The sequence below is a fragment of the Sturnira hondurensis genome, unplaced genomic scaffold (assembly GCF_014824575.4).
Source record: "Sturnira hondurensis isolate 20B ecotype Veracruz unplaced genomic scaffold, ASM1482457v3 Scaffold0022910, whole genome shotgun sequence".
In the NCBI taxonomy this organism is placed as follows: Eukaryota; Metazoa; Chordata; class Mammalia; order Chiroptera; family Phyllostomidae; genus Sturnira; species Sturnira hondurensis.
Genome location: NW_028095541.1, coordinates 2,553,681 through 2,566,084, shown reverse-complemented (window position 1 = coordinate 2,566,084; position 12,404 = coordinate 2,553,681). Strand labels below are relative to the sequence as shown.

At 39.4% G+C, this 12,404-nt stretch overlaps 1 protein-coding gene across 1 annotated transcript in view; it reads left to right on the top strand.

The window, feature by feature from the left end:
- SLC71A2 (solute carrier family 71 member 2) overlaps positions 1–12,404 on the top strand; it is a 141,089-nt gene that overhangs the window by 25,663 nt on the left and 103,022 nt on the right. Inside the window, exon 2 of the mRNA XM_037037108.1 lies at positions 11,887–11,982. Within this exon, the coding sequence (XP_036893003.1) occupies positions 11,974–11,982 (9 nt within the window). The 5' untranslated portion in view covers positions 11,887–11,973. The remainder of the gene's footprint in view (positions 1–11,886; positions 11,983–12,404) is intronic.

Sequence of the window (12,404 nt, the reverse complement as noted above, 5' to 3'; positions counted from 1 at the left end):
GTGGAGGGAGGAGAAACAGTGTAGAGTAGAAACAAGGCATAGAGAGGGAAACATGAAATTTGAAATGGAAATAAAAAAGGGAAAGAAGAGGCAAAATGGAGTAAGAAAAGGGAAGAGCAAAATGTGAGATTTGAATTAAAACTAAAATAAATTTTAAAAAACTGAAATAATAGGAACAAAGTTGAAGAAAAAGAATAAATGTTAAAATGCTATGGAGGAAGAAGAGTAACTCACATAATAAAATAGAATGACATGGAATTCATCTGAGCAGAGTTGAGTTTTGCCTATTGTCTTCTTCTGGATCCATGTCTGATAATGTCAGATGGTGTCCCTGTCTAGCTTTAGGCAGCCTGTGGAAGCTACAAGTGATCCACATTCTGTGGATATCTCCTTCAGGCTTGGCTGATCCTTGCTGTTCATCCCTGCTGGCTTTTTATGAACACAGGGCCCAGGTGTGGTTCATCTAATGTCCTACAGCACTGCATGTACTGCCTCCAGCCACCTTTAGAAGGGGCTTCTGATGTGATTGGCAGGGTGTGATCTGCGGATCTCCACTGGGTGATGCTGCTTGGTCCTCAGGAAAGATGGTGGGTGTGTTCCCCTACCTGTGCCCCATGTCTTGGTTTGTCCCAGATTATATCCAATAATGTATAGTTTCTGATGAATTAGCTGGCTGTTTCATGTGAGGGTCCAATTTGTGTAAAACAGTCAGGTTTTTCCTGCTCGGCACTTATGGCAACTCTGTATAAGAGCCAGGAGTGGGCGGCACCCTGTATCTCCCTTGCTGTGTCAATTTATAATCTCGGTGCTCTGCTTGTTTCAGTGAAATAGAGACCTAGGAACCTGCATAGCTTGTCAGTGCCAGGTAAATTTTCAGAAAGGGCCCTTTTGGAGATTCTCTTTCTTTCGCCTGTGGTTCCACACCTTGCAGGGGGTTCCTGAACCTCTTCTTCACTGCTCTGCAGTTTGCAGTCCTGCAGTTGGGGGTTGGGCATGCCTTCCTCTTCCCAGAGGTTGGTACTCTGCGGTGTGAGAGCATCTGCCTGGCTGCAAAGAGTCTCAGGCAGTCAGCTCTCTGCCCACTGCTCTCTCAAGAGACTCAGACCCAAACTCCGCTATTTGCAGCCCCCCCACTCACCAACCAGGCTAGGTGAAGCCCCACAGTTCTTTCACTGAGCAGCTTTCTTATCTTCCTGCTCAACTGGATTCAGTGGGAACAAACCATGCTTTCAATCTGGTTTCTTTGCTGGCAGGGCAGCTGCATGTGCACTGTGGTCCCCGCCCAGCCACACTTCAGCATCCCTTTTAAAAAGTTTCGATGTGACACCCATACTGTAGCACCAAGTCACTAACTGGTTCTCCATGCACTCCACTTCCCCCAAAAGCAAAAAATTTCTGCCTGCAGTCTTCCAGTGCCTCCAACAGTTTTAGGAGATAGAATTTCTCTCTGGAACTCTCCTTAACGCTGTAGTTACAGATGTGCTGCTTGCTATGTATGTGCAGCCTGAGTCTCCCAGACTCTGTATATTCTCCCTGGTCTCTCTAGATTAGAGTTGACGGTTCTCTGTGCAGGACCTGAAGCCCCTGCTCCAGGAACAGAGGGATCAACTAAGCTGTGTTTTCTGTCTGATCTGTCTTCTGCTGCAGATGTCTTGCACCAGGTATTTCCCCTTCCACTTACAAAATCTCTTACTGGATGGGGCGAAGCATCCTCTGTACTCTTTGGCTTCAAAAATTCCTATCAACTGAAATTCCGTTGATTGTTCAAGTCACTTGTCCGAAGATCCGCTGAAAACCCGTATTGCGGGGGCATGAGCAAGTGGGCTCAGCTTGTACCTACTCACCCTCCATCTTCAAGTCCTCACCAGACTTTTTTGAAAACAGACCTAGGGAGTCAATCTTGGGGGCCAGGGCAGACATGGCACTGACTTCCCCCCCCCCAGCACACCTTAGGTACGTTGGGGTTGAACCTCAGCAGCATGGGATCCAAGTTCTCATTGTGGAGACAGCTGGTGGATCAACCTGGGTTAGGGAGTTGAAGAAAGTTGCACCTAAACCTCCTCCAAGCAGAAATTAAGTCATTGAAATTCTTAAACTTTTGCTAATCAGATATAGAAGAACAAAATAAATGCTTCTTTTCTTTCCTCTTTGTTTAATAATGACTTGGTTTTCTAACATTCTCCAAAGATTAATGGATTTACAAATTTGAAGTCTTTGCCCAGTGGGAGTTCCTTCAGCTTGACTCCTGAACCCTCTTGATACAACTATAGCCTTTGATAGCATCTTTGCTTTTGACAAGATACTGTTTTTGCCATGTGTAATGTGCTCCCATGTATAGCGTGTACCCATGTTTTTGGCCCAAACTTTCAGGAAAAGGAAATTTTCATTTTCATTTTTAATTCAATTACTTATTGATTTATTTATATTTATAAACTGATTATTGTATTTCAGGGTATTATTTTGCATACAGATATTGTTATTGCTTTCTGGAGTTACACTTTTAACACATAAGCATAAGTAAATTGAAAACATGTATATAGATACAGAATTAGTACTACCCATGTACAGTGTGCATCCTTATTTTTCCCTCAAAAATGTGGGCAAGAAATACGCATTATACATGGCAAAATACGGTAAATTCCAGGAGCACGCATGCGCGCGTGCATGGGTGTGTGTGTGTGTGTGTGTGTGTGTGTGTATTTTACCCCAGACCTGGAATCAGCTGTTTGTACAGAAAGTCCCATTTTCTTTTAGTGGGAAATGATATTTGAAGGCCACCGTTCTGGGCCCTGGGGGTGCTCACTTCTTTTGGGTTGCTATTTTTTCTGGGAATTTTCAATGGGTAGAACTAGGAAACACTAACTATTTTTCTTTAAGGCAATATATAATCATAATATGCATTGATATTTATAGATCAAATTTAGGATTTCAAATTTTTACTTTGTGTTTGTGTCTTTTTCTGTTGCAAAGAAAATAATTCTTTCCTAGTGACGATAACATAGTAACTTACTAATATTTACCGTATTCTACTACTGTAGTTCCCCTTTATTAATGGGGAGCACATTATAAGACCCCAGTAGATGCCTGAAACTGCAGATACTACTGAATTTCTATATACTCTGTTTTCCCTCTATATAATAAAGTTTAATTTATAAATTAGGCACAGTAAGAGATTAACAACAATAACGTATAACCAATACTTAGATTTGGCTGCCTGCCACAATGAAGGTCAGACTCATGTGACATGTGCTGGTGCAAAAGGAAAGAGGTTTATTCAGGTGCCATGACCTTGAAGAATGGTGGACTTTCTGGACTCCCATCTCAAAGACCGTTTCCCCTTCCTGCTCAAGTGTGGTTCTTCTAGAGAGAGGGAGGAGAGAGTTGTTTTCTATCCAGTTTTCTTGCTAGCCTTTGGCATGCTCAAGCCCTATCTATTCATCTTTCTAGTTTTCAGGGCATTTGAGTTCTGTCCCTTTATCTTTCTAGCTTTTGGCATGCTCAGGCCCTGTTGATTTTTCTTTCTCTGGGTGTGGGGAGTTGGGTCCTGTCCATTCTTCTTTCTAGCCTTTGGAGTGCTCAGTGCACCAACCTCCCCCATATGATATTGGCCAATGGGGGAGAATTCTTGGTGCTCCTTGACTCTAGGGTATCAGGGTCAATGGGGACAGGGGCTGCAGGACCCTGCACATGAGGAGAGCTGGCACCTGGGTCCTCTGCTCAGCCCTCACTGGGGCCTCTCCCTCCAAATTGACCAGCCAGCTGCCCTCTGTCTATGGTAATAAACTGTTAATAAATAGGATAATTATAATAATATACTGTAATAAAAGTTATATAAATGTGGTCTCTCTCTGTCTCATAATTGATCTGATCATTGATATGGCTACTGATTAATGGACAGGCAGTGTCTACATCATGGAGACACTAGACAGGGGGATAATTCAGCTTAGGGGTTTAGCTTCTGTCTCTGTTGCCTTCACTCCTTTTCCTTTTTCCTGTATGTAACTACTTTTCATTGGATGCTTGTTTTTTCTTCCATCTTGTGTTTTGTTTTTAAATACAATAAAATATATATGTGTGCAAAAGTATTCATATTCTTTCATCCTTTCTCAAATTGAAATTCTGCTATACATTTCACAGTATTTTGTACCTTGCTATTTTTTTTTAAGTTGGCATTATATCCTGGGCATTACTCCAAAGCAATATGTAGAGATCTCCTTTTTACTGATGTATAATATACAAGTGTGTGAATTTATTGTACTTTACTGAATGAACAGAGTCCCCATCCCACTCCTTTTTTTGGCTAGTATAGTGTTGTTCTAGCCTTGTGCATGTGACGCATCATATTTTTGACATTTTTTTCTGTGGGACAAATCCCTAAAGTAGGATTGTTGCTTCAGAGAATAAATATGCAAGTAAGCTTGCTAGATGTTTTCTCATTGCACCATTTTTATTCCCATTAGCAGTATAAGAACATATTATCAAACTTTTGAATTTTTGCCATTCTTATATTAAAAATTGTATGTGAGTATATCTTAATTTTGCACTTTTCTTATTATGAATGTGGTTGTGGAAGGGCAGTTTTGGTGCCTTATTCTGTGAACTGTTTGTTCATATTTCTTGTCCATATTTCTATGAGTTGTTAGCCTTTTTCTTGATTTTTTTGGAAGTATTTTGTGTTAGAGATTAGTTAATTAGCTGACATAAGAGTATTTTTTCACCCAGTTGCACAGCTTTTTATTGTTATTGGTTCATAATGATTGTAATTTAAAACATGGTAATTTTTGGCTCTGCAAGTCCACTTCTAGGAATTTATCATGAAGTATTGCATAGTTATATATGTGTATATAAGGATATTAATTGTCCCAGCAATTCCACTCCTAGGCATATAGCCAAGGGAATTGGAAACATGTATTCTTAGAAAATCTTACAGGGTCTATAGCAGCATTACTTACAATAGTCAAAGGTAGAAACAATCAATCTAAGTGCCTATTCACTGAGGAAGACATAAAGAAAACACAGTGTATTTAAACAATGAAATATTTGGCCATTAAATTGAATGGTGAACATGGATGAACTTTGAAAATGTTATGCAAAAAAAACAAACAAAACACAATAGGCCATATGTTGTATGATTCCATTTATGAATTCCTTTTGTATATGATTTCAGAGTAGGCAAATCCAGAGAAACAGAAAGTAGATTAGTGATTATCAGGGGTTGACCTGAGAGAAGAATGGGGGGATGACTGCTTGTGGGTACAGGATTTTGGGGGGAGGATAATGAGAATATTCTAGAATTAGATAGTGGTAGTAGTTTTATAACTTAGTAAATATGCTAAAATTGCTGAATTATACACTTGAAAATGGTAGATTTTATGGGATGTGAATTATACCTTATAAAAACATGAAACATGCACATCATTAATCTAATTATTAGAGCACATTAGGCAAATTCAAATTGAAGGATATTCTACAAAATAACTGGTAAGAGTAGGTGTCAAGATCACGAAGGCAAAAAAGTAAAAGTTTTAGGAACTATCTTTTCAAATCAGAAGAACCCAAGGAAACATGGGAACTAAATACAATGTGAAATCCTGGATTAGATTCTAAACCAGAAAAAAGTAAAAATAAAATAGTGGGGAAAAAGGGGAAATTTAAAAGAAACATGTAAATTAGCTAAAGTGGTATAGCAATGTTAATTTCCACATTTGGAAAATTGTACCATAGTTACACAAGATGATAACATTTGGGGAAGCTGGGTAAATGGTATACAGGAACTCTGCACTAGTTTTGTACCTTTTCTGTAGGTTAAAAATGTTGAAACAAAAAGTTTAAGAATTACTAATTGCAACAGCATTTTAAAAATGAAAACTCCATGAACATTCATCAGTAGTGAAATGCTTAATGTTATGGTACATTTACACAATGTAATAATATGTAGCTATTACGGAGAATGGGGATTTGCATACAATGATATGCAAAGAGAAATTAAAATAGAAAAGGCAATATGCATGTTCTGTCACTCTTAATGTAAAAGTATGTTTTTACTTGTGAATGTCTCTTCATAAAAATATATAACAAATTTCTAACATTGTTATTACCCGTGGAGAATAGAACATTTATTCCCTTACTTTAAGGTTTTACAGCTTTCATTTTTATGTAGCAGTTGTAATTTTTAAGCATATGTATTTCATAAAAAATAATGCAAAAACCACAATGCACTCTGTTGTTTTCACTGCTTTATAAAATATTAGGTAGAAGGGAAATTCTGCATCCTAGTATGTTGTCTTTCATAATTTTTTTTTAGTTCTAGTCTAACATAAATTTTTAGGAATATTTGTGCAGTGATTCATTGTTTGGTGGCTGAGTCCTACTTTGAATGAAATCCCAGAATATAGCAGTTTTGCACAGTGACTTGTTTTAATGGCAGATTACGAATTTCTGTATAGCCCGAATGATGTGAAACTTTTTTTAGTCACCTCTCTCTTTAGGAGAGAATCACAGTTTTAGTTAACAGAGCTGAGTCTGGAAGTTTCTTTTCTTCTCAAGCAATACAATATTAACTCCTCAAATAAAAAAAAATCAGTGAAAATCTTAATAGTTTCCTTGATGGGCAGTATACAATCTTTTAAACAGAATGCTGGGGACCTTGCCATTTACTCACCTAAAAGCTAACTTCTTTTTTTTTTAAGTATATTTTATTGATTATGGAATTACAGTTTTCCCAAATTTTTTCTCTCTTTTATTCCCCCTCCATCCTGTACCCCACCACCCTCCAGCATTCCCCCACCCTTAGTTGATGTCCATGGGTTGTACATTATAAGTTCTTCGGCTTCTCTGTTTCCTATACTATTCTTTTTTTTAAATATTTTATTTGTTTATCTTTAGAGGGGAAGGGAGTAGAGAGAGATCAGTGTCTGGTTGCCTCTCGTGAGTCCCCTGCTGGGGACTGGCCTGCAACCCAGCAGGGGGCTGGCCTGCAACCCAGGCATGTGCCCTGACTGGGAAACGAACCATCAGGCCCTCGCACAATCCACTGAGCTACACCAGCCAGGGCTGGTGTTTCCTATACTATTCTTAACCTCCCCTTGTCTACTTTATGCCTGTCAATTATGTTTCTTATTCTCATTCTCTGTACATTACATTAGAGAACTACAGAAGGAACTTCAAAACAGTCTTAAAAATTAAACTTATGAGGGCATAAGAAACTACTTCAAAAATAAGTGGCTCGAAGCAGCAACCATTCACGATAATTTTGGGGGTTAGCAGTTTGGGCTATGCTCAGTTTTAAGCTCTCACTAGATTCGATTGCAGTTACAATTCTGCGGTCATCTGCAGGCTTGATTGGAATTGGATGATTTCCTCCTATGTCAGGGGGTTGGTGATGGCTGTTCACTGATTGGTCTAAGGGGCATCCATTGAACCCCCCCATTAGGAGGGGTTCAAATACTCTCATCTTCCTGTTCCTAAAAGGGATTTCTCTACTTGGTCTTTTTTTCTTAAGAACTTTTGTCACTTTTATGTTTTTTAAAAGATTTTATTTATTTTTTAGAGAAGGGAAGGGAGGGAGAAAGAGAGGGAGAGAAACATCAATGTTGTCTGGAAATGGAAACGGTGACCCTTTGTTTTGCAGGCTGCACTCAAGCACTGAGCCACACCAGCCAGGGCTCCACTTGGTCTTGAAGGCCTCTGAAAGCCCAGGTTCAAGTCCATGTTGTCACTTCACCTGACATCTGTTTGTTAAGTCAGCCCCAGTCCAGGAAATTGGAGAAATAGACTGCACCTATTGATGGAATTGACAGCACAGTCATATTGCAAAAATGTTATGTGTACAGGAACAAGAAGAACTTGTGGCTCATTTTTGAAGTCTTATGCAAGAATGATAGAATGAAATTTGCATTTTAGAATTATCACTCTGAGTGTAATGTTAAGAAAGATTTGAAAGAGGACAAGGAAGAGGAGTCAAGGCAAGATGAAGAGGCCATTGAAGTTATCTGTGGGAGAGATGATAATGTGTGTAAAGGCATCGTGACACACTTGCTTTTAAATATCTCAAGATGTTCCATACTGATATATGAAAGGACAAAGTAAAGATGGGAGACACTGACCTGATTGCAAGAGTCTGTACTAGATCAGGCTCAACTGGAAATAACTGGCTAAGTTTTGATGAAGCCTTTCTAATTAGCTCAGATAATTTAAAAGAGAAACCTGTGACATTCTGAGTTACTGGCTACCAGGAACTTAGAAAGAATTGAGGACTTCCGCCAAGATGGAGGCATAGGTGGAAACACTGTGCCTTCTCCCACAACCAAGACTGAACACAACAAAGGTTTGGAGAACTAGGACACACCCAAAGACCAGAAAACGGAATTGTACGGAAGTCCGGCAACTACGAACCATTCAACGGGGACTGTAAGAGAGGCGAAGCCAGCAGCGGAGCTGGGTTGGGCAGGACAGATCCCTCGACCTAGGCGCACAGGCAGCCCGGAACCAGTCGGGGTGTGAGGCAGACTGACCGTGGTCGCACATTTGCCCACAGTGAGACGGACGACACAGGCCCCAGGGGGCGAACCCAGTGGTGGAGGGCTGACGGTGGTGGCACACTCGCGTGCAGTGGAACCAAACACGTGGGCCTGGTGACAGTGGTGGCTGCAGCGCCGGGCCGTGGCGGCAGGCCGCAGACGGGAAGCCATTGTCCCTATTTGACTCCGCCCCCACATACAACGTCACAACCCAGCGACTGAGTTGCCCTGTTCTAGTGAACACTTTAGAGCTCTGATCCTGCTAAGGAACAGGCACGAACAGCCCAAAAGATGGTGCAAGAAGAACTCAAAGTCCCAGAGCCAATAACTCTAAGTGACTGAGAAATTGCCAGCCTCTCAGAAGCACAATTCAAGACACTATCAGGATGCTCACAGAACTGGTAGATTATAGTCACAAATTAGAGGAACATAGTCACAAATTAGAGGAACATATGAAGGCTAAACTAATTGAAATGAAGGGAAATGCACAGGAAACCAATAGTGATGGAAAGGAAACTGGGACTCAAATCAATGGAATGGACCAGAAGGAAGAACAAAACATCCCACCAGAAAGGAATGAAGAAATGAGAATTCAAAAAAATGAGGAGAGGCTTAGGAACCTCCAGGACATCTTTAAACGTTCCAACATCCGGATTATAGGGGTACCAGAAGGGGGAAAGAAACAGCCACGAGTGGAAAACTTATTTGAACAAATAATAAAGGAGAACTTCCCCAGTCTGGCAAAGGAAATAGACTTCCAGGAAATCCAGGAAGCTCAGAGAGTGCCAAAGAAGTTGGACCCAAGAAGGAACACACCAAGGCACATCATAATTACATTAGCCAAGACCAAAATGAAGGAGAGAATCCTAGAAGCAGCAAGGGATAAGGGGACAGTCACCTACAAAGGAGTACCCATCAGACTGTCAGCGGATTTCTCAAAAGAGACCTTACAGGCAAGAAGGGGCTGGAAAGAAGTATTCCAAGTCATGAAATCCAAAGACCTACAGCCAAGATTGCTTTATCCAGCAAAACTTTCATTTAGAATGGAAGGACAGATAAAGTGCTTCTCAGATAAGGTCAAGTTCAAGGAGTTCATCATCACCAAGCCCTTATTATATGAAATGCTAAAGGGACTTATATAAGAAAAAGAAGATGAAAAATATTAACAGTGAAAGGACAGCAAACACACAGTTATTAACAACCACACCTAAAACAAAAGCAAACCAAGAGGACAGCTAGATCAGGAGTGGAACCATAGAAATGAAGAACACATGGAGGGTTAGAAACAGGGGGATGGGAGGGAGAGAAGGGGGGATAAGGCAAAGAAAATAGCATAGATGGTAGGTAGAAAATATATAGGGGGGAGGGCGAGAATAGTGGGGGAAATATAGAATCTAAAGAACTTGAGACACGTGGTTATAAACTAAGGGGGGGAGAATGGTGGGGGAGGGAGTGTGCAGGGTGGAGGGGAATGAAGGGGGGGAATAGAACAACTGTAATGGTATAATCAATAAAATATATTTTTTAAAAAAGAATTGAAAGTAAGAAACATTTATTTTTGTACCTTATATCCAGGTGCCCACACAAAGTTACCACGGTACCCAGACCTGCCTGGTGCTCACCTATCACTGTTACCAGCCAGGAATGCTTGATAGTTCAATTGAAGTAATTTGTGTAGAGAGGAGAGTAATGTAATATTTGCATTGTAGAAGAAATTTAAAATTTTTTAAAAACTATTAAGTGAACAAAAAAGTGGGTTGTCTGGCTTTTTGCAAGGTGTTAAAAATAGCATGAAAATATATGCACACAGAATAAGGTGTATATCTTTTAAAATATTAAATTAGCATTATAGTCACATGGGTCTCTGTCATGGTGGTCTACATAAATAAACCTTCATTTTCTTGGAAAGAGCACCAAACTACAGAAGCTGCAAATGAAAAATGGGGTAGTCTTCTTACTCTTCCTACTTGTAGCTGTTTTTCAGAGGTATTTGAGATACTGTGTGCATGATGTGTGATAAATAAAACAAATGATTTGAGAGGAATAGGTTGTTTGTTGACATTCACCCTATTTGTTGACTGGTTGGAAGCAGTTGTTGTGCAGTATAGGGTGCATTAATTTCTTTAAAGACTTTATTTATTTAGTTTTTAGAGAGAGGGGAAGGAGGGAGAAAGAGAAGAGAAACAGCAGCGTATGGTTGCTTCTCACTTGCCCCATACTGGGGACCTAGCCCAAAACCCAGGCATTTGCCCTGACTGGGAAATGAACTGACGACCCTTTGGTTCGCAGACCAGCACTCAATCCACTGAGCCACACCAGACAGGGCTTTCTTAATTTTTTGTTAAATCTATATACTAACATTTTTTCTCCTTTTTAAAATTTAGCTATTCTATATCATTTCTTTGTTGAAGAAACTGAGTCACTTGTTTAAATGTTTTCCTACATTCTGGGTTTTGCTCTTTTTAAAAGCCAGGAGAAAATACATTAGTTTGATTGGTGTGACTCTCATCTTCCTACATTTACTTTTGTCTTTTATAACATTGAGATTTTAAAGGAGAACAGGCCAGTTGTCTTGTTGAATATTCCACAGTCTGGATTTATCTGATCATTTTGTCCTAATTACATTCTAGTTAAATCATACAGATGTAATTTTACCTTTTGAAGACTTAAAAATATAAACATAGGAATAGTGTGTTTGTTTTAAAAAGTCTTTTGTAAGTTCACTTCCAGTTCTACCAAGTGCTAGCAAAGTCCCTGATCTTGTTGTCATGAGCATTGTCAGAATCAAAGAACATTAAATTGACAGGAATTTTAGATTCCATCTCCAGAAGTTACAACTGCAAAAGATTAGCTGAATAGGCACAGTCTTAAAAGAGAAACAGAAAGCTGGATTTTGACACTTTTAGTTATGGAGTATTTTTTCAAATTTGACCTAATCTTTATTGTTTTTCCTCCAACCACTTAATTTAAATCATCTATGCTTCCCTGAAGCTTTTGAGCATATGACTCTAATGCCTACCCATCTTTAGATAGCTAGGAAAACTCAGGCTTAGAGTGGCCAAAAGTTGCTGAGGAACACATAATTCATAAGAGAATAGTTAGGTCCTAGAACCTCAGTCTCTTGATGACTCGCTTGATTTTGTACCAAAACTCCAGTGATTTATACTGATGGAATGAGCAGAAAGTCTATAATCCTGGTACCTTCTATAATTAGGGAAGATGAAAGAACCAGGGATACCCCAGAATGAAGTTATATCTTAAAGATAGGTTCAAAATTTATACTGTATGTGTGTTAGACACCATTTTAGGATAATGGATTTTAAAAATCACTTTGCTCTTTTTCATAATAACTTTCTTCATTTTTTAGCCTCAAGGCTTTGGCCGACCAAGTGTGTACCATGCTGCTATTGTAATCTTCCTTGAATTCTTTGCATGGGGCCTATTGACAACTCCAATGTTAACTGTAAGTATTGCTGAATTTAGTCCTTGTCTATAAGAGCAAAAGAGAAGTGTTTAAGTTTATGTTCATAGGGCCATATGTCTAAATATGTGTTAGAGAGTAGTTCTTCACAACAGTTGAGGACTGTTTAGTCCATTGGGTTGTTTCCACTGTGTAGAAGGAACCACCTGCAACAAAACACCTGGGCTGGTTGTACATATTCCTGTATCAAGATACTCCTACTGAACTAGAATCTTGGCTTGTAATGAATAAACTAAATATATATATTATAAGATAGTTAAAATGGCTTAGAGGAAATTATCACCAACCCTTTTTGAAGTTTATAAATTACTTTATTTTTTAAAAAATATATCTTATTGATTATGCCATTACAGTTGTCCTATTCCCCCCTCCATTCCTCTCCACCCTGCACCCTCCCCTGTCAT